Source organism: Furipterus horrens, unplaced genomic scaffold, assembly GCF_987537825.1.
Source record: "Furipterus horrens unplaced genomic scaffold, mFurHor1.1.pri manual_scaffold_13, whole genome shotgun sequence".
NCBI classification, from domain to species: Eukaryota; Metazoa; Chordata; class Mammalia; order Chiroptera; family Furipteridae; genus Furipterus; species Furipterus horrens.
Window position 1 is genome coordinate 25,795,729 of NW_028327183.1, and position 27,785 is coordinate 25,823,513.

At 41.1% G+C, this 27,785-nt stretch overlaps 1 protein-coding gene and 1 pseudogene across 2 annotated transcripts in view; one reads left to right on the forward strand and one right to left on the reverse strand.

Moving 5' to 3' along the window:
- Positions 1-14,302, forward strand: part of HSD17B2 (hydroxysteroid 17-beta dehydrogenase 2) — a 56,855-nt gene extending 42,553 nt beyond the window's left edge. Inside the window, exons 3-5 of one of the 2 annotated variants that reach the window (XM_090259883.1) lie at positions 638-823; positions 10,343-10,480; positions 13,868-14,302. In XM_090259883.1, the coding sequence (XP_090116009.1) occupies positions 638-823; positions 10,343-10,480; positions 13,868-14,229 (686 nt within the window). In that variant the 3' untranslated portion in view covers positions 14,230-14,302. The remainder of the gene's footprint in view (positions 1-637; positions 824-10,342; positions 10,481-13,867) is intronic. The other variant, XM_090259884.1, reaches the window with a different exon arrangement.
- Positions 14,303-24,462: 10,160 nt separating this feature from the next.
- LOC149994283 (mitochondrial import receptor subunit TOM5 homolog pseudogene) lies at positions 24,463-24,636 on the reverse strand (annotated as a pseudogene).
- Positions 24,637-27,785: the final 3,149 nt, after the last annotated feature.

The window sequence follows — 27,785 nt, forward strand, 5'->3', positions numbered from 1 at the left end:
CCTCCAAGTGTGGTCCAGCCCAGTGTCAGCATCACATGGGAACTTCTTAGAAATGCAGATTACCAGGACCTACACCAGACATCCCAAATCAGAGTGTCTGGAGGGGGGCCCATCAATCTGTGTTTGAATAAGCCCTCCTGATGATTCTGATCAAGGGGATCAGGCTGGTTGGGGAAAGGAATAAGGCTCAGGGTCTCTGTAATCTTTCAAGCTCTTGGCCCTTTTCCTCTATTTTTTCTGTTTCCTGGGACTAGGGTATCTTCTTGTCTAAGGAAAAGGGAAGGCAGGCTCTTCTGTTATTCTGCATTATCCTAAAGATATTATACTGTCTCTGCACACCCCTTGGAGGGAGAAGCATGAGGCAGACTCTTATCTAGCTGCATAGATGTAGAAAAGTGCTTCAAAGCAGAAAAAAAATGCCTCCAAAAATATTGCTTGATATTTTACAAATTACTCCCACATAACCCCTCATGGTAGGTGGTCGTAGTATTCAAGGAGACTGAGGTTCAAGAGTTTAAGTTATCTGTCTAGATCCTAAACCTCAGAGGGGTCCTTTTGACTCCTGAACTTGAAGTGTTATAAACCGTCCTGCTCTGTAGTCTGGCTCAGCCTCAAAGCTGTTATTTTCTGTTCCCAGGACTGTGGGCTGTGGTCAACAATGCTGGGATCCTTGGCTTACCTGCTGATGGGGAGCTCATTCCCATGAACCACTATAAGCAATGCATGGCTGTGAACTTCTTCGGGGCCGTGGAAGTCACGAAGGCATTTTTGCCTCTTCTTAGGAAATCCAAGGGGAGGCTGGTGAACATCAGCAGCATGGCAGGTGAGTTGGCCTTTTCCCACAAGGTTGTGCAGTGCCTGTCATGTGAGACATGGCTCACTGCATTCTTTGTGGGCTGAACGAGAAAGTAGGACATGTCCAACCAGGTCTGGGTCAAGATTAGTCAAATTATATGTTTACTGTCGATTTTTAAAAAAGTATATTTTATTGATTATCCTATTACAATTTTCACAATTTCTTTGCCCTTTTCCCTCCTCCACCCAGTACCTCCCTTCCCTCCAGCAATCTCACCCCTTTAGTTCATGTCCATAGTTGTGCATATAAGTTCTTTGGCTTCACCCTTTCCTATACTATTCTTAACTTCCCCCTGTCTATTTTGTACCTACCAATTATGCTTCTTAATCCCTGCACCATTTCCCCATTTCTCCCTCTTCCCCCTTCCAGCTGATAACACTCCAAATGATCTCCATACCTATGATTCTGTTCCTATTCTGGTTGTTTTCTTAGGTTGTGTTGTTGATAGTTGTGAGTTTGTGTCATTTTGATGTTCATAATTTTGATCTTCTTTTTCTTAAATAAGTCCCCTTAACATTGCATATAATAATGGCTTGGCGATGATGAAGCCCTTTAGCTTTACCTTGTCTAGAAAGCACTTTATCTGCCCTTCCATTCTAAATGATAGCTTTGCTGAATAAAGTAATCTTGGTTGTAGGTCCTTGCTTTTCATCACTTGGAATACTTCTTGCCAGTTCCCTTCTTGCCTGCAAAGTTTCTTTTGAGAAATAAGCTGATAGACTTATAGGAATCCCTTTGTAGATAACTCTCTAGTTTTCTCTTGCTGCTTTTAAGATTCTCTCTTTATCTCGAAACTTTGGCATTTTAATTATGACATATCTTTGTGTGGTCCTCTTTGGGCTCAACTTGTTTGGGACTCTCTGTGCTTCCTGAACTTGTGTCTATTTCCTTCACCAAATTTTGGAAGTTTTCCTTCATTTTATTTTCACACAAGCTTTCAATTTCTTATTCTTACTCTTCTCCTTCTGGCACCCCTATGATTTGGATGTTGGCACATTTGAAATTCTCCCAGAGGTTACTAAGCCTCTCCTAATTTTTTTTTCAATTTTTGTTTCTTCATTCTGTATTAGTTGACTGATTATTTCTTCCTTATGTTCCAATCCATTGACTTGAACATTGGTTTCCTTCCTTTCACCATTGGTTTCATGTGGATTTTCCTTAGTTTCACTTAGCCTAGCTTTCTCTTTTCCCTTCTGTGTTTGCCATACTCAAGAATATCAAGTCTGTGAGCATCTTTACCACCAATGTTTTGCACTCCACTTCTGGTAGTTTGGCTATCTCCTTGTCGCTTAGTTCTTCCACTGGAACCTTGATCTGTTCCCTCTTTGGGGCCATACTTCTCTGTCTCATCATCTTGAGAGGCTTCTGTATTTGCCTCTGTGTCTTTGGTAGAACTGTCACACCTGTTACATTGCAAGAGGTGGAGCCTTAGGTATTTTTCAATACTGAGTGACGCATTTCACCACGTTGTGGCACTGTATGTTGGGGAGGGGTCTGAGAGGGCACAATGCCACTTGATCATCACTTGCTCCTTTTCCAGGCACTTCTCCTACTTCCTGTATGGGACTGGCATCTCTCTAGCTGTTGTCCTGGCCATGGTTCCCAGAACGAGCGGGTCTGTGGACATTCTAGGACCATGGAGACCTCTAAACAAATGAACTCTGCTGAGTGACTGGCAGTTTCTTCTGCTGCTCCAACCCCCATTTGTTTTCACAGTCAGAAGCTATGAGGCTTTATCTTTTCTGGTGCTGGAACTGTGAGCTGTGTGGTCTGGTCTGGTGCTGGGAGTGCTCTCCAGGTGTCTCTTACTACTTTTTTAAATGTGTGACTGCACTTTCTGCTGGCTGGCCACATCCACTGTCACTGCTGCCACTGCCACTGCCACCTTCACATCCCATCCTCTCCACTCCAGCTCTCCCCTCCTACCTGTCTGGATGAGTATTTCTTCTTATTTTTTAAAAAATAATTTATTTATTTATTTGTTTGTTTATTTATTTTATTTTTAGAGAGAGGGGAAAGGAGAAAGAGAGGGAGAGAAACATCACTGTGTGGTTCCCTCTCCCTCTTGCTCCCAACTGGGGACCTAACATGCAACCTAGTCATGTGCCCTGACTGGGAATCGAACCAGTGACACATGGCTTGCAGGCTGACACTCAATCTCCACTGAGCCACAGCAGCCAGGGCTGAGTATTTCTTTTTTATATGTTTGTTGGACTTCAATGCAGCTCAGTTTTCTAGAACTTCTGGTTGTCTCCAGTTTTGAGGTAGTTGTATTCTTCTTAGTTGTGAAGAGGGATGCAGTGTGTGTATCTATGCCTCCATCTTGGCCAGAATGCTCTACTGTTGATCTTAACACAATGAAACCTTTCTCTCCTTTCAAATATTTTTATGTACAAACTCTAACATACCTTCTAACTCATCTATTCATTACTGGGGACTTAGGATTGTTGCCTCTTTTCACAACATGATTGCCAATACACACACGTTCTAGATCTGGATAGGAAATTCTGATCAAAAACAGGTAGCCTGTTTTTGAACCTCCCTGAAGTTGGCATACTATTTTGTTCCCTGTGAAATGAGCAGATAAATTTCTTCATCCTGTTGGCCCAGTCTGAGCCGCATGTCTCAGTTGACTCCCTACTAGTGTTTTCCATACACTCCTTCCCATCAATTGCAATTTTGATAATTGGGTGAGAGTGAGACATTTTATGACTCATTTTTCTCCATGTCAGAGAACAGATAGCCAACAACTTGAGTCAATCTCCCTTTCATAAACAATGCCCATGTATATGACACTGCATGCATATAATTAAAGATATCATGTAGGAGGGCTTGGAAGGCCTGGGGCAGAGTGAGCCTCAATATGGATAGCCAATGTTGGGTATGAAGGACAGTCACCACAGTTGTTTTTTGGGGGCTATGTATGTGGGGGAAGGGAATGATGGAAGGCAGGAAGGAAGGGTAGATGCACTAACAACCAAGGCATATTACTTTACTATTGTTGCTATGACAAATAACCACAAATTTAGTGACTACACCTCATGAATTTCTCTTATAGTTCTAAAGGTGAGAGGTCTCACCAGGCTAGAATCATGGTATCATCAGGACTGCATTCCTTCCGGAATCCATAAGGGAGGACCAATTCCCCTGACTTTTCCAGCCTCTAGAAGCCACCTACATCCCTTGGCTCTTGGCCTCTTCCTTGATATTCCAATTTTTCCTCGACTCTGACACTCCTGCCTTGCTCTTACAAAGATTGGGATAGGAGAGAAACATTGCTTCTTTACATGCTTTTCTAGGAGATACATTGAAAAGTAAACCATATTATGAATATATCCTTCTCTCCCATATTTTCCATCTCTAAAGTAAGGAATAAGAAACAGAAAGAGTGAGAGAGACATCAGGTAGAATCAGGTTTCAAAAAGGAGGGGAGAGCTGGCTGGGTGGCACAGTTGGTTGGAGCATTGTCATGTGCAGCAAATGTTTGCGGGTTTGATTCCCAGTCAGGGCATATACCTAGGTTGCAGGTTCTATTCTTTGTTGGGGCACATACAGGAGGCAACTGATCAATGTTTCTCTCTTACATTGATGTTTCTCTCTCTCTTTCTCTCCCCTTTCTTCTCTCTCTAAAGTCAATAAACATATACTTAGGTGAAGATTAAACAAACAAACAAACAAAAAAACAAACAAAAAAAGGTTAGGAAGCCACCCAAACAGAGTGGAGAAAAACTGCCCATATTGTAATGCTGTCTTTACCACTGACAACTGAGTGACCTGGTTCAAAGTCCTGACCACCTGAGATGCAGCTTTCTCATTTTACCATGGGGATAATAACTGCTTCTTCTTAGGGTTGTGGTGAGATGAGATGAAATGACACATGCTTAAGCATCAGCCGTAGCCAATGTGTAGTGAGTTAAAGACCCAAAAGCCATCCTCCATGGTATCTGGGGAAGAGGCCGGCTATATGTGCATCTGTGGCTTTTTGTCCCGCCAGTTGCTGGCATCACCACTACCGACTGTGACAATGAGTTACTGTGCATCCTGCTGCATGCTCCCTGTCACACTCTTGCCCCCGACAAGTTACTACTTTTAGAGTTGACTATACCTTTGCTGGTAGAATTTTATCTCCTGTAATTATGTTTACCACCCTTGCCACAGTAATATAATAGTTCTTTAACACAAATCCTGGCAAGGCAGTTAGATAAATATTTATCCGTGGAAGAGAGAAATTTGGAGGTAATTCTGATTCATTGCACAAAGGGCGCTTGAAAAATCTTATGTTTGAGAGTCCTAAAAGCTTTTTCTTGCCAGTTTGCCTCTTACGAAGTTGCAGAGTAAAACCTGTGTACATGCAGCTGCAAGCATCACTTGAATGAGAATGGTTAAAAACAAACCTCATAAAACAACTCAGGCCTCAGGGCTTTTAGCCAGTTGTGGCTTGAATCCTGTTCTTTTGTTACTGGCTGGGTGATCTGGGTCAGGTCACCTCACTTGTCTATGTGTCCATGATAATGATAGGGTGACCCAGCACCTGAGTCTAGGGCAGTGTTTCACAACCTCAGCCTTATTGATATTTGGGAAATGCTACTTCTGGGGTGGGGGTGGAGCCGTCCAATGCATTGTAGGATGTGTAACAGAATCTGTGTTCTTTAGCCCACTAGATGTAAGTAGCATCCACCCGCATGGCTGACAAATCTTCAGATGTTGCCACACTGGGGAAGGGGGGTCTCCAGGCAAAATCACCCTCAACTGAGAACCTCTGACCTTGGCTTTAGATATAAGTGCATTGTTGGTTCCGAGTCTTTAGCACGGTTACTGGTTAAAATGCATTAAAATTACTTTACACCAAAGTAAGTGGCCTTGGAGACTGTTACAAGTCTGTAAATCATAGGTATCTGGCAGAGTTCATGGTTCCAGCTTTGGACCTGGTCTTACTTAGTCAGAAAAGTTGATTGGGGGTCATTCCTGGACTATTGTGTGCTGAGCTGGCTGCCTTAAGGAAATCAGTCAACTGGAAAATCATTCAGCCAGTCCCTCAGCTGCTCTGTGATGTGAGAGGAAGCCAAAGCTAAGAGTGGCTTCCCTGGAACTCTCACACAGAGGCCAGGGCTAGTGTGGCAAGTTGGAAAGAATAGAACAAGACTGAGTGAACTCTTCTGCGCTAAACTGTATTAGATGCCTGCACACCAGAAGTCATTCAATTATAAGGTCTGCAGAATGCCGGCATGAATTCCTTTTCTATATCAAGCACACTCACCTAGGATTATCCAGCTGGTAAGTGCTGGAGTCAGGGTTGGTAACCTGGTCTGTCTCTTTTACTCTAAATTCTGTGTTCTTTCACTTTTCTAGACTATCAAAAAAGACATACCGGACAACCAAGGCAAAAAAACAGAGACCGTAATTCTAGTGTATGTTTAAAGATGATTAGGAAGTGTTAGTGATTTAGGGCTGCCTGTTTCTTACCCCAGCGCTTCTCAAATATCGGGTTGGCCAAAATGTTCATTTAGTTTGTTTCCGTAAAATAAAAGACACATTTTTCATTTTCACCAATACCTTTATAGATTTGGATGTATTATGTCAGCTATCTCTCGCTATTGGCTTCTCATGGGTAGAGGCCAGGGGTGCTGCGAAACATTTTCTAATGCATCAGGCAGCCCCACAGCAAAGGATTATTTGGCGAAAATGTCAATAGTACCAAGAAACTTTGCAAACCACTTCTGACACATTCGCTCAGTCACAGCATTTTCTCCGTATATTGCACAAATTATATTTTTGCATTTCAGTTGTGTTTTAACCTTTTTTGAAATAATAAAGCATAATATGCCAAGAATGTTGTGTATTTACTTACATCTTCAATATTAAGTTTTTTTAAATGCACACTGATATAACAGCTGTCACCATACAATCTAACAAAATTGTTTCAAATGAAGTTAAAGACAACTAAGCACTATTAGAGCCATTGTACAGAAAAAACTAAACGAACTTTTGGCCAATCCAATACTACTATGTGTAGTGATCACCTGAAAATCTTTATTAAAATGAAGATTTTGACTGATTGGTTTGCGGGGTTCCTAAGAGCCTGCATTTCTATAACTAGTTCCTAAGGGAATGCTACTACCCTTGGGGGCAACTTTCTCAAACTTCAGATTATTAAAATCACCAGGAGGACTACTTAAACACAACTGCAGGAAATCAAAACTACAATGAGATCACATTTCACACCCACTAGGGTAACTATAATAATAATAATAAAAAACAAAACAAAAACAGCCCTGGCTGGTGTGGCTCAGTGGATTGAGAACTAAGAGGTTGCCAGTTCAATTCCCAGTCAGGGCACATGCCTGGGTTGCAGGCCAGGTCCCCAGTTGGGGGCGCGAGTGAGAGTCAACCACACAGTGATGTTTCTCTCCCTCTCTTTCTCCCCCCTTCCCCTCTCCCTAAAAATAAATAAATAAAATCTTAAAAACAAAACAAAACAAAACCAGAACACAGCACTTGATGGCAAGGGTGTGGAGAAATTGGAAGTCTCCTTAATTGTTGATAAGAATGTAAAATTATTCAGCCTCTGTGGAAAACATGTGGTGGTTTCTCAATAAGTTAAACAGTTATCATATGTCCTAGCTATCCTACTACTAAGTATGCATGCAAGAGAACAAGAAACAGGTGTTCAAACAACAACTTGTACTCAGATGTTTGTAGTATCTTTAAGCATGATATCCAGAGGTGGAAACAATTGAAGTGTTCATGAGCTGATGAATTGACAAACACAATGTGGTCTAGCCATACACTGGAATATTATTAATCCATAAATAGAAATGGAACACTGATACATGGTACAGAATGGATGAACCTTGACAAAATATGATAAGTGACAGAAGCCAAGCACAGAAGGCCACATACTGGATGATATTATTTATATGAAATGTTCAAAATAGGCAAACCCATGAAGATAGGAAGGCTATTAATGGCTGTTGGGTTGAGGAGAAAGGGAATGAGAAGTGACTGCATAATGGGCATGGGGTTTTCTTTTGGAACATTGAAAATATTATGGAGCCCTGGCTGCTGTGGCACAGTGGATCGAACACCAGCCTGTGAACTGAAAGATTGCTGGTTTGATTCCCAGTCAGGCACTTGCCTGGGTTGCAGTCCAGGCCTCTGGTTGGGGCGTGTGAGAGGCAACCAACTGATGTTTTTCTCCCTCTCTTTCTCCCTCCCTTCCCCTCTCTCTAAAAATAAATTAAAATTAAAAATAAGATAAAAATATGAAAATATTATGGAACTAGACAGTAGTAATGGTTGCGCAAAATTGTGAAAGTACTAAATGCCACTGAATTGTACACCTTAAAATGTTTATAGGTGAATTTTATGGTATATGTATTTTACCACAATAAGAAAAAGTTCTGCATCCACCCCAGAATTATTGACTCAGTAGGTCTGGAGTGGGATCTGAAGATTTGCATTTTTAACAAGTTCTCAGCTGCTGCTGCTGGTCTCAGTTGCACTGTTACCAGAAAGGGGACTGACCTAGAGTAGGTCTGCCTAGGGCCGGCCAGTAGTGTGGGGGTTCTTGACTTTGTGCAGGAAAGATTTCACAATCCTAATCTGGGTGATTTTGAGAGGATGTTTATTAAAGCTGGAGACAGTGAAACAAGAAAGGGCCTAGGATAGAAGAAGCAACAGGAGAGAGACTCGGCGGGACTGCTTTGCTCTCTAGAAACATTATGGGAAAGCACTGAGCCAAGGTGGGGCTGCTGTCAGCTCCTGGGAGAGTCAGAGAAAAGGGGAATTTGGGACAAATTCAAGGGATTAGCCAGGGATTAGCTGCCACTGCCCATTGCTCCCCTGGTTGCAAGTCTTGTGAGGACCCTTAGGGTATAAGAGATGCTCTCCTGAGAGGGAAGAAGAGGGGGAACCTCTTTTTGGGACCTTCTTTTTGAGGGTTTTTAAAGGCTGGGAGTTCAGGGGAGATTTCAATAGAATATTCATCAGCTTTCCCTGGTGTGTGCCTTTCAGGGTTGTGATCTCTATTGATTGGTCAGCACTAGGGAGAGGGTCATTAGTCATCGCAGATGGTCCTGGTGTCACTGTCACCTGCCTGGTTTTGCTGCTTTTCTGGGCCTGGAGCTGAAATGCAATTGAGGCCTAGATGTTATCTCTAGTGAGGAAAGGTTAGGGTTCTACACCGACTGACCAGCAATACGCCAGGGGAGGAAGGGCTAGGAACTTGAACACAGTGCTGGTTCCAGAATCCCATTTGTAACTGCTGCTCCCTGAGATCATACGGTATTTGTCTTTCTTTGTCTGACTTATTTCACTTAGCATAATGCCCTTAAGGCCCTCAAGATACATTCATGTTGTTGCAAGTGGAAGAATCTCTTTTTTTATGGCTAAACAATAGTCCTTTGCATATATTATGCCATGTTTGCTTTATTCATTCATCTGTTGATGAATACTTTGGTTGTTTCCATGTCCTGACTATTGCAAATGCTGCAATGAACATGGGGTTGCAGATAGTATGCTCTTTTTTTTTTTTAATTGAAATTTTATTGAGATCATTGTAGGTTTACTAAAGTTGTAAGAAAGAGTAAGAGAGATCTTATGTACCATTTACCCAGTTTCCTCTGATGGTAAAATTTTGCAAAACTATAGTACAATACTATAACCAGCATACTAATAATGACATAATGCACCAATTTTATTCAGATTTTTCCAGTTTTACTTACACTTGTGTGTGCATTTTGCTTCATACATTTCATCATCTCATTTTCTTTTTAATCACACACTAAGTTTTTACCTGCTGTGCAGCAGGGGAGGGAGTAGAAAGGGGGATGAGGAAGTTTTGGGGGATGATGGACATGTTCACTATCTTGATTGTGTGGTTTCCTTAGTATATACATATGTCTAAATTTATCAGATTGTGTACTTTAAATATGAGTAGTTTATTGTATATCAATTATATCTTAATTTTTAAATGAAAAAAAAAAATAAAAAGCAACCATCTGGCTTCAGGAGACCATAGACATTTCAGAAAATGCCAGATATGACTTCATGGGTATTTTGCTCTGCTTAAAATCCCCAGGACCTTTGCACAACTACCTAGAGTTGGGAGGAAGACCTCCAGGGCTTCCTGGTCTTACCTTTCCAGCTTCCCAGTTCTACCAGCTTTCCCAGCCTTTGGTGATTCTCACTAAACCAAACATGAGACTAGGTTTGCACATGTGCTTGTCTTTGTTCTCTTAACTTTAGAATTTTGCAAATGAGTTTTTTTAGCTGGGCATGCTTCATCCATCGGAGAACATCTTCCTTGCCTGAATCCCACCTCTATCCAAAAGTTCAAGTTTTTCAGTGGGAGCATTTGAAAGCACAAAATATGTCTCATGTCCATATTTAACATGTATTAAGGATCATTTATTAAGAGATACTTAAGCCATCATCTTAAATGAAAACATCAGACCTGATTTTGTTTTTCTCCCATTATTTCCATAGGAGGGGTCCCTCTTTCAAAGCTGGCAGCCTATGGCTCATCCAAGGCAGCTCTGACCATGTTTTCGGCAGTCATGAGACAAGAGCTTTCCAAATGGGAAGTTAAAGTCTCTGTCATCCAGCCTGGAGGTTTCAAAACAAGTAGGTGTCCGAGCCTAAGAGCCTTGCAATGTTGATCCTGGGAGGGATGCTAAAGGTCCTTTGTTTTGGTCAAACTGAATGCCTCCTCGGAAGTCAGCTAAAGAGGGGTTGGTATGGGTGGGCCGTTTTTAAGAATACAGGGGCAAGTGCCAGTTTCGTTTTCTTCGATCTATGGTTGCTCTCCTGCATTCTTCCCCAAAGGAATTAAGTTTTAATGTCATGTAGTTTTTAAACACCACCTCCTCCCCTCTGAAGATTGTGACCCACCTGTTTCCTACCCTGGGAGGAGATGGCTATCTGCTCCTCTCTCCTCCCTGAATTTCTGAACTCTGGGCAGATGCAGACCACCCCTGTGGCTCAGCGCTTAGTTCTGGGCCATCAAACTAATTGGTGATTAATGTAAAGATGTAAAAAAGCCTGTCTAATAACAAAAGACCACAAACTGGGAGGTGTTGCTAACATACTAAGGAACAAGCCCTAGAGGTCTGAGTATTCACTGAAATTGTTATGGCTAACAATTGGGGGGAGCTGTTCTTCTCAGACACTAACTACTTCCTACAATTCTTTCCTGATGTTTCGATGTTATAATAATTGAGAGATATATTATATACACACATAGTTTAACAAATTATTATGAAAACTCATGTCCTTAACATCCATATCAAAAAATAAAATATTATCAGCACCCAGAAGCTACCATATGATCCTCTCCAGTCATAGCCTTCTCCCATCCCCAACATGTGCTCACCCGCTTACTTTTTGTAATAATCTTTTATTTGTTTTTCTTTACAATGTTATATCCATACATGCATTCCCGAACAACAGAGTTTGGCTGTACTAATTTTGACCTTTGAATGGAATCAACATGTTTGTATTTTATTGTGTGTGGCTTCTTCCACTCAACATTGTTTCCCTCTCTGTTGTGAGCAGCTGTGGTTCATTCATTTTTATTGTGGATAAGCCACAATTTTTCTACAGGTGGTGGGATATTTGGGTCACTTTTGGACAATTATTAAGAATTCCTCCATAAACCTTCTGTCACACAGACTGTGGTGCATGTGTACATGATTCTTCCTATGGCCCATACCCAGGAGTTGAATGATTGGATCACAGAGATTAATTATCTTCAACTTTAATTGATAATACCAAACTGTTTTCTAAAATATTGTTCCAATTTGTAGACCCACTCTTTCCATATATATCTTAGCCTGCATCACAGTTCTGAGGGGTAGGTTTACTTGACATAATTCTCCAGGTGAGGACACCAACATAAGGTGGGTAATATATACCCAATACAGGTGTCTGGCACACCATGATGGTGGGGAATCTAAGACTAGATCCTGAGATGCAGTGCTGGATTCTTTCTTTTATACCAGACTGATCTCAGTTTAAAGCTGATGTTTGATGGACTCTCTGAAGGCAAGAGCCTAGACAATGGAGAGCTGAGGACTCAAGTCTGGAGGAGAATGCTTGAGGTTGGAGGCAAGAATAAGAATCTTCAGGGACACAAAGAGCTTCTGAAGACATGCAAGGAGATATAGCATATTTTTTAGTACCTGCAATACAAATAGCTGAAACATATTGCAGGCTTAGCAGGTTTTAAGCACCTGACATGCACTATCTCACTTCATCCTATGAGGCAGGCATTATAATAATCACACTTTCTTGGGAGAAAACTGATACTCAGAGAAGTTAAGAAATTTCCCAAGGCACAGAGCTGACCTGAGGCAATACTAGGCAGAAATGGGGTTTAAATAGAGACAGGTCTTAATTGTCTGTAGCCCAGAGTGGCAGGGGATGGGTGAGTGTGCGCCAAAAGTGGCAGATGAAGGTTGACAAAAGGCTGGTGCCTTTGACACCAGTAAAGAGAGATTTGGGGAATCTAGATAGGGTTTCCACAGAGTGGTTAGAAAATCCATGAGTTATTTAAAGAAGAAATGTAGAAGGAAAGGAATCCCCCAGCCTGGAAAGCAGGGACTGGGGGAAAGGTAGTTGGAGGAATAAGAGTTCATACAAACATGTTTCTCATGACCCAGAAACCTCCAGAATAATTGCCATGGTAATCATTTCTTTAAATACAGCATGTGCCTTCTTAAAGAGAAATGAGCAATTGAAACCCTGTTTACATTCCCCTGAGTATAATTGGATTTCACTGGATTACATTTCACAGCCAGACTCCCCCGCAGTCTTGATATTGGGGTGTTGACCAAGCTCACAAACAAAGGCTCATCCCTGCAGCAATCCCTGAGCAATTACAGACTTGGCAGGAGGGAGCACGAGTTGCTGCAATCTTTTTGGAAAAATAAATCTGGCAGGAGCTATTAAAATTCAAAATGCATGTGCCTTTTGACCGGGCAGCCACACTTGGGGGGCTGTCACCTACAGAAAGAAATGCCAAAATACAAAAGTACATACTATGCAAGGCAGCTTGCAGCAGGGCCACCTAAAATGGTGACTCCTAGGAAGGACTGGAAGGTCCTTTGAAAGAGATGTGGCTGACTAAAAGCTTTTCAGTGGAAAATTCTGCAGCTCTGGTTTCAATCTATAGCCACTGACCATGGGGCAAAAATAAATAAACAAACAAACATGAAAGCAAATTCCTGGAAAAAATGTATAGTATGATCCTTTCTGTTTTCTGTTTGTTCCTGGTAAAACATAATTGACCCAAATCCTTGTATGTGTATATATGTTTGTACGAACAAGGGAGAAATGCAGAAAGGCACACAAAACTGTAGGCAGAGGAGATGAATTTTAAAAACATACATCTTATTATTATTCATTTATTCACAGTATGTATACACATATTTTATATATAATATTACTGTATACATATTTTATATTGTATATAATAGTCATGAGAACATAGGCACTGGAATGTTTGTGACAGCATGATTTCTAAGTGCTCCAAATTGAAAACAACCCAGATGCCCTTCACAGTACACTAATGGATAAATAGTTTTTGGCATATTTATATAAAACTATGCAACTATGAGAATGACCACACAATATCATGGATGAATCTCTCAACGCCATGTGTGATTCCATTTATATAATGTCCAAAGCCAGGCAAAACTACTCTATCTGTTCATCGTGACAATGGCTTCCGGGAAGGAGGCTGAAAATGGGGGCTTCGAGGATGGTTTTTCCTTTTCTTGATCTGGTGGCTGGCTACATGGGCTACTCAGTTTGTGAAAACCCAGTCATTGGTGCAGTTTTCTGTTAAAAATATAATAAATACCGTTATAAAGCACATATTCAAAAAGGTGTTTGGGAATGTTGGTCCTTCTCAACAGAAGCCAGTTCACAAGGGCCTACTTCCCCTCAGGGGTTGACCGTGTCGGTTGGGCCTTCCCAGCACCTGAGCCTCCCTTTTCTCTGGCATCCCAGATATCATAGGCACGAGTGAAATGTTGGAAAAGCTGGAGAAAGACATGCTGGACCACCTCACACCTGACGTGCGGGAGGAGTACGGCCAAGACTATATCCTTGCGCAACGGAATTTTCTCAGCTCCTTCAACACACACTGCAGCTCTGACGTATCCCCTGTGCTCCTGGACATCCGGCATGCCATCTCCGCTAAGAGCCCCTTTACTTTTTACACGCCAGGGTCAGGCGTTTACCTGTGGCTCTGCTTTGTTTCCTTTAGCCCGACTGGCATATCTGATTATTTTAACAAAAAATTTCATAACTTTAATGTTAGTATGCCTAGAACACTAAGCATGCCTAACTGGAAGAATAAGGTCAGGTAGGCCAGTAAGTGGGAAATGTTGTAGTCTTGAAGTGAAAGGGAAACCAGAGCTTACCATTAAAGTTGTGTTCTTACTTTATGTTTCCTGTGAACTCTGTTGGTTGAATGGGACCTACTGGCGAGAATGCTGGGGGGTAGAAATGCCCACCATGAGGGGCATTGATTGAGTACCAACTCTGCAGGAGATAGACTTCAGATATTTTCTCTAGTTCTCATCAGAGAACTGAGGTGGGTATCTTTACCTCTACTTCATGACTAAGGAAATTAAGGACCCGAGAGGCTAAGTTCCTAGTTCATTGTCACATAGCTCGCAAAAGGCAGAGTCAGAATTGAAATCCAGTTTGGACTCCACTATCTGACACGCGAGAAGAAAGTGAAAGAGAGATGAAAGAAAATAAAGAGAGGGTGGAAAGGGATAAGAGGAGGATGAAATGGCAAGGACAAGAGTCAAACTGAGTCTTCCTCACTGTGCACTGATATTCCACAGTTACTATTGTTCTTCATTCAAGGTATTAGGCTTATTGTATATAATCAGTGCTCTGTGTTTCTCCTCTCCCTTTCTCTACCAAGAGCCCTGGAGATAATATGACAGGGTCTCCCATCTCAAGCGAAGCCCCAGAGACCTTTTGGCAGACCCAGGTTGTGTGACTGGCTGGTTTGGTATCCATAGTAACAACCTCTGTCACTTGCATCTGAGCATCCCAAGGTGGAAAGCCAGCATTATTATCTGGAGAAGCCTGGCTGAAGGCAGCAATGTCAGATACTAAGAGAGGTGTCACCAAGTTCACCTAGTGTAGGCAAAAGGGGGGAAGCTGGTGAACTGAGAGGGCATAAAAGGAATTACAAGAAATATCAGCTTGGTACGAGGGAAGCAGAAGTCCAGACATCTTGCTCATGACAAAACTCCATCTGTCCCATTTCCTTTCAGGAATGTACAAGTTCTTTTTCTACTTTCCAATCTCGGAAATTTGAGGAGAGTAGATTAAACTGACAGTCTCTGCAATTTTCTCCAAAATAAAATAATAAGTAACAATATAGTGAGATAAGTAGTTAGGAAATTATTAATACATTATATATTTTTTATTTTTCAATTAGACTTTACATTCCATATTGTTTGTATTAGTTTCAGATGTACAACATAGTGGTTAGAAAATCATGGACTTTACAGAGTGGTCCCCCATGATGTTTCAAGTACCCACCTGGCCCATACATAGTTATTACGATATTATTGACTATATTTCCATATGCTATATTTTACATCCCTGTGACTATTCTGTAACAGCCAATTTGTACTTCTTAATCCCTTCACCATTTTCACCCAGCCCCAAACTCCCGCCCCTCTGAAAACTAACTGTCTGTTCTCTGATACATTTTTAATGGCTGGTAATGACAACTTCCCAGTGGTTCTCCACCATTACTTTAGGACAAAACAGAAAGAAAGAAAAGAAAAAATATCAGGTTAGGCATTGATTACCAAAATAGACACTTTTTGGAGATGAGTCATCAAGGCCCACACTTCCATTTTCAGGGTTCAGACACTGAGAGGGCCATGGATGTGTGTAACCTGCAGTCCCGAGCTTGGAGGAGACCTGAGGAGTGTGTGTTTTATGATAAGCCAGTGGTTCTCAGAGTGTGGTTCCTGCACCTGCAGCATCAGCATCACCTGAGAACCTACTGGATGTGCAATTTCTCAGGAGCCAACCCTATTGCATTTCAGGTTCCTGTGGCTGTTGTAACACATCCCCAATAACTCAGCGGCTTAAAACAACATACATTTATTCTTTTACAGTTCTGGAGGTCAGAATTCTGAAATGGGTCTCACTGGGCTAAAATCAAGTTGTCAGCAGAGATTGTTCCTTCTGTAGGCTCCAGGGTGGAATTTATTTTTTTGCCTTTTCTAGCTTCCAAAGGCCTCTGTATTTCTTTGCTTGTGCCTCCATCACTCTGATGTCTGCTTCCATCCTTTTACCTCCTTCTCTGACTCCGACCCTTCTGCCTCCCTTTTATAAGAATCCTTGTGATGATATTGGCCCACCCAGATAATCCAGGCTAATCTCCCCACTTTAATATCCTTAATTTAATCACATCAGCAAAATCTCTTTTACCGTGCGAGGTTACATATTCACAGATTCTGGGAACTCTTGTGCCACCATCATTACTAGGGACCATTATTCTACTGACTCATATAATGAAGCAGAAATTCTGGGTGTGGGCCTGACAGTTTGTGTCCTAATGAGCCCTCCAGGTGGTGCACAGCCAAGTTTGAGAACCACAGCTCTAAGGCATAGAGTAAACAGGTTACAGGATGTGTGGTCAGGTCACGGGAGGAGGGAGAAAGCTCTTTGAGGACAGGGGGCAGAGCTGGAGACATCAGGTTGAAACCTGAGTATGAGCCTGCTTTCTGTTCTGCAGCCTCTAGGGGTTGAAAACTCTGAGGCATGGGCAGAGGTTCTGAATGGAGACTCACATGGGTCTGAGAATTAGTAACAGAGAAGCTGCTGACTGGCTTCTGCAGGAGTGCTTCCATAGTCTTCAGGATACCTCAGAGGAAAAGCACCCACAAGGTGGCCTATATTAGCTAGTGAAGGACTGATAACTTCTCACTGTCATTCCCATCATGACTCTCTTGGATTTGGGCCGGAGTGGGGAGGTATGGAAAAGTCAGTGAGGCTCCTGGAAAAAGCAGGGAAGAATTCTGGGAATGGAGAATCTGGGTGCCTGAGAGGGGAACGGAATGGTTTAACAAAGGCCACCCAGTGGGCAGCCTTGAAGTTGGGGGCTGAATTAAGGTTGAGAAATTCAACTGGAAGCCTGTGGAGTCAAGACAGTGCCACTTCCCTGGTTCTGGGAAAATATACCAGGCGATAGGAACTCAGATTCTGAGGAAGAGGACAAGAAAAAGAGAAAGGAGTAGGGATAGGTCTTGAATTCTACTGCACATTCATCTGGAAGACCCTGTTTTAAACTAGAAGAGACCAAGTTAACTGAAAGTATTAATAAGCATTCAAATATATTTCATTTTTAGTAAATACCCATAGAGTCTCAGAAAACAAGGGACAGGTATTGCAGACCAAACATCTTCATACCCTGACTCTGTCTGCACAATAATTGATGGATGTTTCTTAGTTAGAAGTCAGTAATAGCTAATGGCAGAAGGAAGTCTCCAATATGTCTCCAGTTTGTTGAATTTGGGGAAGAAGACATCACGAGCAGGTAATTCAACAACATGACTTCTGGCAAAAAGTATTTCATCCCCCCACCCCTACCCTAGTCCTGCTCTTCTGGCCACAGAATATTACATGCAAATCCCAGGCAGAACCCCACCACTCCACTTTATCTCTTCCTTTTCTGCATTTCCCCTATACTGGAGGTAGGAAAGTGGGCCATCCTGACCACAGATGCATGATAACAGGGAAAAATCAGAAAAAGCATCTAGCAACAACATAATTTTTTTTATTATATAGGGAGCTAATAAAAGCCTAAACTAAAGTTTGCTATTTTATCAGAATGGACCATTAAATTTCATTAGTTTCATTATACTGGTGAAAAAGACTATATTTTAGAATGCCATTCTGGATAGTGTAATTCTGAAGAAGAGTAATTCCATGATGGGGTAATGTTACCTCCTGCTCAGTAATAGTCCCCAGTCCAGCTCACACACAGTGGTGTCCACTCAAGGGTAGGACCCCTGGACACCTGCTCTGGAGTGTTTCTCTACCAGTTTTTCTTATAAGCCAGTATTTCCCTCTGGGATCTCAGGTGTATGAATGGCCATGGCAGGACTAGATGGGTATTTCTGAGTCCCAGCTCAATACTCAGCTCAGAATTACACATCAAGAAATAAGAAACAAAGGGAAGGAAGGGAGATAGAAATCTAATTTGAAGGTTTAAAATAAGGAGGTCTCAATATGTTTGTGGTCTGAAGTTGCTTACTTTTTTGCCTGCCTAGTATTTTTTGGGGGGGGTTTGGGGGTTAGGATTTTGGTGAGGCTATCATTCAAGGCACCCCACCTCCCCACCATAAGAATGGTCATGTGATCCAGGTTGGCTAATCAATCTGTACTCTTGGCTCCAATGATTGGTTCAGGCATGGACACATGACCCAAAAGGAACTGATCATGATTCCCAATGGTGGGAGGATTACTAATGGGCATTGAGAGAAAAAGGTATTAGTAATATCCATATTAAATTGAAGCTTCTAGAGCCCAGCAGAAAGAGACTCTGGTAGAGAATGAAGCATGGTAGAAGAAAAGGGAGCAGAATGGTGAGGAAGATTAAAGTTTGATGACATAGCTTGATCTCCTTAATCTAGCTATAATTACAAATCTATCATTTGGATTGTGAGCCAATACCTTTCCTTTAAACTATTTTAAGTTGGGTTTCTATCTTTTACAAAAGAATTAATTACTGACAATTACACACTATAGGGAAGTGTTCAGTGAAGAATGAGGAATAAAATAATGCTTGACGGAAAAAAAAATAAGTCAAGGCAGTAATGTCCTATGGGAGAAAGAAAGAGATGAGACTAAAGAAAAAAAAAAAGGGATATTAGGGTAGATTATATTATTATTCAATAGCCCTCTCTTATAGAAAAGCAATATTTTTCAGTTAAAATTTCTTTGGGGGCTTTATCACCGAAGTCTGTGAGCATGGTTCTTCTGAAACAAGGTGAAACAAAATCCTTACTGAGCCCCAGGGTGGAAACCAAAGATTTCAGCTGACCTTTGGCAATTCTAGACTCTTGGAATCATGCTTGGCTAGGATAACAGTGTATAAGACACTGCATCTAGCATGATAGAATATTCTGTCTTGGATCATCAAAAAACTTACTTACCATATTGCAAAATATGGAGATGATGAAAGTGAGGATCCCAACCATGGGAAACAGGAGGATCAACAAGCAAACTGAAGGCAGTTGTCTTAAATTATTTGTTCTTCTCCTGTCATTCCATCCATATAATAGTGTTCTGGCCCCAGGTAATTGCCCTGGGAATTTTACTGCAGAGATATTTTTGTTTAGCTTCCCTTTCTGTCCTTCCTCCTATTTTGATGATAGGCAGTGATTCACTGCTGGATGTAATGTAACATCTCTCTTCGGCATTGACCTGTGCTCTCTCTCCTGACCGTACAAGATAAACTGATTCTGTGTAGAGAAGGTCCTAACTTGAATCATGCCATTCTTTGGTCTGGCTATGATTTTTAGGTAAGACAAATGTTTGTGCAAGAAATTGTCATTGATGAACACAAAAGTCACACTTTCATCTTGAATACCCAGGGTGAATAGCAAAACAGGAATGAAAATCAGAAGAGAGGGAAGCCAATAAATATCACTGCCATTGTAATCTGGGTGGGGGGGCAGGGACTGTGTGTGGGGGCCACTGTTCAGCATCCACTTACCTTCCCCAGGTGTGAGATCTTGGTGGAAAGCAATGCTTTTCCTCCAACTTTAGAGTCAGAGGTCTAAATTCTTCCTCTTTCAGTATCTTAGCCTCTAGAATTTGGGCATCATGAACAAATGTATGACCTTCCTAGGATGTAAAGAGTACTGGTGGCAGTCTCCCACAAATGGTATTGTTGTTTCCTCTTTCTTGACCTTTTGGAGACACTTGGTCCCAACAATCCAGTTTTTCAAGCCTTGCCTTGATACCAAACTTAGTCAATTTGCCATCATGAATCCATATATATATCTGCACATGTGTATATATGAGAGGAATTTCCCCCAACTGGAATTTATTTATAAAAAATTGTGTATTTATTCTTACATGTTTAAACTTCAGTCACCTTCAAACTATTCTCCATTGATGTAATACATCTATTGAGACATTTTTCCACCGCTCAAAACAGATTTTGAACTCATAGATTTTGATGCCTTTGAGTGCTTTTGCCATTTTTTTTGTCTTACCTCTTCCACATTGACAAAACGTTTCTTTTGGGGGGCTTTTTTTCATCTGGGGAAACAAAAATAGTTATTTGGAGTGAGATTGGGTGAATAGGGAGGGTGAGGGTATAGGGATCCTGACATTTTGGATCCAAAACTGCTGAACATTCAGCACGATGTGGGCAGATGCACTTGTAAATCACCCATCATGAAATGGGCAAATATGTTGAAAGAGGTTTCAAGAAAAATTTACTGAGGTCAAACAACAACGCCTCTCACAACAACGCCAGCTGGTACACTAATACAGATGGGCTCCTAGAACATTCAACTAGCAAGGGAAGTCTGTATTACAAGGGGCCCACCCTCCAGAAGATAATTTTGGTTTGGTTTGCGTCTCCCCTCATATATATTCAAATAACTCCAATTTTGTTCAAAGACAGCCAGAACTCAGTTTCTGTTACTTGCAACCACAAGCATTCTAATTTATATCATCATCACCACAACACACAAACCCACTCCTAAAACACAGCCCCAAATATTCATGGGTCCTAAAGTAAATGGCTCTAAGAAGGATGCACCCTCTCCAAAGAGGGATGTTGTGTACATCTCTCCTTGTGCACCATCCCAGTAGCCCTATCCTCTTTGCTTTGTCTAGGATGCTACCCTACTTGCAGGGCACAGTAGGATGGGCCCAGGTCGGCCCTGAATGCCCATCTCTTCTTTTTGGTTTCTACTGAAAAACATCTTCATAACCCCAGATCCTCTTCCAGAGTGAAGGCTGTGGGCTATACTCCAAGGGGCAAGATTGAGATTTGACCCGGGCAGGTTAAGAGAAATGAAAGCAAAAGGCTCATTTAAGGGAACACTTTTCCAGGGAGGCTTATAAAAAAAACTGGGGACTCTACTAGTCTCTCCCTGTTTTAAGGTCAAAGGACTGCTCTCCACTTCTCCTGCACAGTGTTTTGTTTTGTTTTGTGTTTTGAATTCTGGTTAATATTGCTCCAAACATGCCACGTTCTTGGTGGCAGTGCAGCACAGTGGCATAACATGGGCAGTTTGGAGTTATGCACTGTATGGCCTGGATGTGTCCCTGCCAGATTTGTATGTTGAAATCTTAACTGCCTATGTGATGGTATTAGGAGGTAGGGTCTTTGGGAAGTGATTAAGTCATGAGAGTGGAGCCCCTGTGATGAGATTAGTGTCCCTATAAGAAGAGAAAGGAGAGAGCACGTGCTTTTCTCTCTCTGCCATGTGAAGATACGAGAAGACGGCCAACTGCAAAACAGGAAGTGGGCCCTTACCAGACACCAGGTCTGCCAGCACCTTGATCTTGGACTTCTAAAACTCCAGCACTGTAGGAAATAAATGGTTGTTGTTTAAACCACCTAGTGTATGGTATTTTGTTATTGCAGCTAGAACTAAGATGTGTAGTCTTGGGTTCAAATGTTGAGCCTGCTGTTCAACAACTGGGTGACCACAAGCAAGCTTTTTAATCTTTCTGGATCTTAGGGATTTTTTTTTCCTCTTTATATTCTAAAAACAGGGGCAGTAGTAATGCTAATCTCACAATGTGATGATGAGATAGGATAATAATGCAAAAGTTTTCGTAATATGCCTGGTGTTGAGCCCGGGCCCATAACTGTAGAAATAATAATTGTTTTCTGTTTCTTTGTATCTTGAGTGCATTTGCTGTGGAGATGAGGTCACGTTGGTGTGTCCTTTCTAGGTTGAGGTCCAATGGTGGGAAAGCCAATGTTACTCTGAATCTTTTTAGTTGGGACTTAAAGAATTCTCAGATCCAAATGGGATTTATCACTGCTGATTGGCTAATGCTCCTTTCTCCTAGGAGAGCACAGGGAGTCTTTCATGGACAAACACTGAAGTTCATAGCTATTACTCTTCCTGATAATGACCACTATTGCCTTTTATTTAAATTAACAATCATTTATGGCTTCCTATGTGCTGCCAGAAAATCTGTTGAGCAATTTACTTGGATTAATCAATTCAATCCTTACAGCAACCTCATAAGGTAGGTACCTTCTTAGTAGTTAACCTCTCCAAAGTCATATGGTTAGTATGTAGTTGAACAGAGTTTTTAATTTTTAAAGACTGTTAAAATATATATAACATAAAATTTACCATTTTAACCATTTTTAAGTGAACAATTCAGTGGCATTAAGTAGATTCACAAAGTTGTACAACCTTCACCACTCTCCATTTCTAGAACTTCTCCATCATCCCAAGAATTGAGCCTTTTAAGCTGAGTTTGTTTAACTTCTAATTTTTGAAAGGAGCAGTTGTGCAGTGGTTAAGAAGTGTGAATTCTTCCAGGGTTCAAGTCTCAGTTCTGCTATTGATTAGCTATAAGATCTGGGGGAAGTTACTTCTGCCTCAGTACCTTCATCTGTAAGTGGAGAGGATGATAATTAACAGTAAGTACCTCTCTTCTAGAGTGGTTTTCATATTAAATAACTTAATCTATATTAAGTACTTAGAACATAACCTGGTAAACAGTAGGCATACAATAAGCATTAGTTATCATTATTCCATCCTGGCAATTACAGGGTACTGTAGAAATGATGGGACAGGAGCTAGAACAGAGCATTAGGACAGATGTTGGGATTTGGAAAGGGTTTTGAACTACACAAAGTTTTATTCAAGCTGACTTCTTTAAGTTGGGCTTGAAGTGATCTATCACTTCTTTACATAGTGTTGGTGGGATTTCATTGGGTCACTAAAATTTCCTCTGGTGTTGAAAAACAACATGGTCTCTCTCATTGCTAGAGAACTGGGTGGCCCCAGCAGGCCACTAATAACACATATGAAAATCTCTATTGACAGAGCTGGCTCCCTGGCCTGGGACAAGACTGCAGAATGCAAACCCATGTGGGCAACATTCTCAAATTCCTCACCTCTTCTGGACTCAGGCCAGGAATGCAAAACTCATGACTTCCACTTCATCTCCCTTCTCCTTCCACATGTCAAGGAATAATTTTCAGATGATGTTAAAATCTCATACAAATACGTGATGAGCATGCATCAAAGTTTTAGTTAACCCATAATGAGAGAACCAGCTGGCTTCAGAGAAGATTTCAGAAACCGATATATAAAATATAGTGCTCTTAACATAGTAAAAAGGTGCTAGAATTAGATTGCTAAATTAGATACAAAATTGGTCAAGTTTCTACAGAGCAGTACACTCATTATCTTTGGGTCTATATTCTCTGATGATCAGAATGTATCTCCAGTGGATAAAAATAATTTGAATCCTATACACTTTCTCCAAATTAATATCTACTCTTACAGAGCTGGGTCCCTTCTAGTTAATATATAAGTTGTAAGTCAAGCAAAGTCACATTTCCTTATTCAGGTGGTCCTGAGGTAGTCTTTTAGACAATGCCCTGGCATGATACTAAAAAGAGCATAGATATCTCTTTGCCTTATTTCCAAGTTTTAGATGACTATTTTTTTCTTTTTTTTAACAGAAGCCAATGTATGGATTACTAAGCAATCTGAAATTTTTTCCCACAAAGCCTAGATAAGGCCTCAGATGGTTTTTCTGCACTGTGCTCCATATAGCCACTACCAGTTAATGAGGAAACTGGCTTGTCACCCAGTCCTCGATGATGACTGTGGCTTGGTTTAGAAGTTCTAGGCAGCATCCCCTATGGCTGGATGAAGCTATTTCAATGACTCAGTCAAAGCTCTGGCTTAGCCATGAGGAAAGACATCTCACACTGAAGGAAAGTAAGAGGTCAAAGTGAGAGGTCAAAGAAAGCTTTTTTTTCATTCTAGATGGATGTTCATTTGCTCTTCCTAAGTCAGGATTGCACAAACAAGTAAGATGGCTTCAGAGCCATTTATCTCCCTCTGATGGTTTTTTTTTTTTTCCTGATTTGTACATTTATTAGAAATATAGACTAATAGTCCTGTGCTTAAATGTTGTTGCAGTTGTGTGCTGGCTTCCATAAAACATAACTTGTCATAAGGAGCTCTTCAATGAATACATTCCAGACAGAAGTAAAAACATCAACAGAAATGACTGACAAGACAGGGCTACTGAAGACATAATTCTCTTATAAAATTAATACTTGCTAGAAAATGGAATTTGACATTATTTGCAATTACACCAACATTCATGGAGGCTGAACATTGAATATCACAGGCATAAGGAAAAATGTCTTTTTATACTTTCCAAATAGTTTTGTATTTTAGCTATGAATGTCAGTTACCACAACCAAACTTGTTCTTAATGTCCATTCAATCAAGGAGTCTCTTACATCTTTCTGGGCCTATTCATTTGCAGATTCATTTGCAGAGTAGAAACTGTAACCAGGTTATTCAAATCATGCACTCACATATGATGTCCAATCTTTATATGCTGTCCATTTTCTTTAAGATAAAAGGAGTGACTCGCAGCAGGGCCACATAGATGAGGAAGTTCCGTATGGAAGAAATCACGTCCTTACGCATCTTTCATTTCATCTCCTCCGGGTCCAGCTTCGGCGCGAGGCCCTCCATACGCAACATCGCGGCGCTACCACACCAGCTTCCAACTGCTGTGTTCTGCTCCCGATGGGTTGTTTTTATTGTATCAGGTGTAGACAGTTGTATGTTAAGTGGGTGAGGAGCTTGCAAGGAGATGAGAAATTTGTTCTTAGTTATGTTGGGTACTGCTAGTGACATTGTAGAGTGTATAGCCCCTCTATCCAGTACATAGAACTGTTGTAACCAAGAGAAATGGGAAGGTCAGAACCCAGGAGGAGAAGCAATCATCTTTCATTCATTCCAAGGCATTCATTATGTGTCGGGCTTTATTGAAGTCTATTGGAAGCCATTGGGGAATCTCTGCCCTAGACGGATCGTGAGGCCTGGTGGTATACTACTCTATTACAAGTTTCCTAAGTGAGCTCTACTAAGGCCTATATGCTTTCCCCATAAAGGCATGTCTGTCTGCAGTAAGAAAGAAGACTTAGTCAGTGTGCCCATGTCCTCCGTTAAAATGTTATTTCTCATAATTACATAGCTTCCAACCTGTCAACAAAATTTTCTGCTTGAAAATTACACTTGACATTTATATTTCTATGCAAAATTGGGGAAAAGATGTCTTACCAATGTTTCAAAGAAGGTAAAAGAACACTAATTCAGTGTCATCATGAGTCTTTCATTTCTGTCTTATGTACATGATCAGAAGGGACAGAACATTTTCCCTGTCAGGACAGCTGTGAATAGACAGTTAAAGAAAAGCGCAAGAAGACAGAGGCTATAAGCTGAGCAGGTGACACCTGGCATTGTGGTTTGTATGCAGGAGAAGGAAAGTGGAGCACGTGACTTCTCTATGTCTTAGTGTCCTGTGACTTCCACTTCATTGTTACATAGAGTGAAGTGAATCACTGTGTAGTAGACAGGAATATACCAAAACCTACCTCAGTTTTCTGAGGCTCAGTCTCCACAAAGACATAATGAGAGAGTGTCAGCAGGAGACACCCTACGATTGAAGGTAAGGAGACAGAAAAGGTAAACCATGCAAGGACTAGCCAAACATAAGCTGGTATAGCAACTCAATGCCAGACAAAGTAGAGTTTAAGGGAGGAAGATTTTCATATATTATATATCCTGCACACCCCAACTGGAGCCCAAATGTTTCTGCTCCTGGCCACCCTGCTCTCTCTGATCTGCTCTCGGGGTACAAATGCCACACCAGGTCATGGCCATCCACTTTGCCCACTCAGCCCACCCACACTGTTCAAAGTTAAGAGTCCTGCTTCAACCCCAAACCTTAGGTTTTCTTGGTCATTTCTTACCCATCAGCTCCTTTTCCCACTCAACAGGTTTTGGTGCCAGGCATGGTGCTAGGCACTGGGGGCACACCTGGGGACAAAACAGATGGATCCCTGCTCTCCTGGGAATTGGCAGTATAACGGGGAAGACTAACATGCAGCAACTAAATAAATAGTTGTTTGATGTAAACATGTGGTCAGTGCTATTAAGTTTGAGTGCCCAGGGAGCTCTCTATACACCTACCCAGGGGTTCCTGGTTTTCACTGTTTCTTCAGGGATCCAACTACTAAGTCAACTACCACTGACTCTTCTGAAAAGAACCCAGTAAAAGATGAAACCCTTATGACCAGGAGGTGTAAGAAGGCCAACAGCTCTCCCCTAAATAACTTCTTGACATGCCAGGATGTTCAACTCACTCTAACTCAGACGTGTGCTCTCCTTAGACTCTTTAGACCCATCTCATACCTGTGGGGATGCATGGTTCTGCCAATGCAGGGACACAGCACCTAGGTCCGCAAGCTCTGGATCACAAGGAGGAGCCTGTGTTTTTGTCTAAGGTGACAGGCTGCAGAATCTGTTTGACCTGGTAATTGGTTTGAAACAGCTGGGCATAGGCCAGGTGTCATAGACCTGAGAGACTGAGGGCACCTTTGGCCAAAGATTGGTTGCCTCCCACCAGTGCCCAGACAGGGGACTGAACTGCAATCTAAGTATGTGCACTGACTGGGAATCAAACTGAAAACTTTTGGTTATGGGACAACGCTCCAACAAACTGAGCCACACTGGCCAGGGCGCTAATGAAAATTTTAAACATTGAGTATTACTGTATGTACAATACACACGTATATGTGCACACACATGCACACACACACTTTAAGCATATGGCTCAATGAATTCTGAGAAATGGATGTACCTGTGTAGCCCACATTGGTGGAATTAGGGATCAAGGTACACTTTTTTCCATATGGATATTCAGTTGTCTCTGCATTATTTGTTGAAAAGACTTGATCTTCTCCACTGAATTGCTGTGACACCTTTGTAAAAAAATTACTGACCATATAGATATGGGTCTATTTCTGGGCTCTCTTCTATTCCATGTGTCTGTCTATCATAGACCAATGCTATATGCTTCTCGGTTATTTCTCTTTTTCTGTCTCTTATTGAATGAGTTAAGTATTTTTGACTTCCAGTTTTTAACTTGACCATATTCTATTTCAATTCCTTTGATGGTTACTCAAAATTTTAATATGTGCACTTAATGTTATATTTTAAAAAATAATGTCTACATAAATTTGTATTTCTAGTCTACTCTTGAATAGGATCAGGACCTTAACACAATTTAAATTCCCTCAAAATGCTCCCTTTCCATCTTCTATGTTATTTTTTCTCATTATTTTAAAAACCAGACAATTAAATTATTTATAATAAGTGAATATTTAAATTTTCTAAATAATCACACAATTTACAATGCATATTTAGATTTTCCAACCACTTTTTGCTGATTTCTGTCCTCACTAATTCTTCTCTTATGATACAATGCTAGTTTTATTTTTCTAAGTCTATTCATCAGTACTTCTTTCAGAGATGTATAATAGCTATTGATCTCTGGGTTTGTGAAAACACATTTCAAAAGAATTCTATACTCAAATGAAATATTATCAGGTGTAATTCTATTTTTAAATATGAGTTCAAGGTGTAGTTCTCAAAGGATTTATCTTGTCTAGATTCATACATGAAGAACACAATTTTTTTTTGAAGACTTTATTTTTTGAGAACAGCTTTAGGTTCACAGCAAAATTGAGGGGAAAGTATAGAGGTTTCCCACATACCTTTTGTCCCCACACATATGAAGCCTCCCCAACTATTAACATTCTATACCACAGTAATACAGTTGTTAC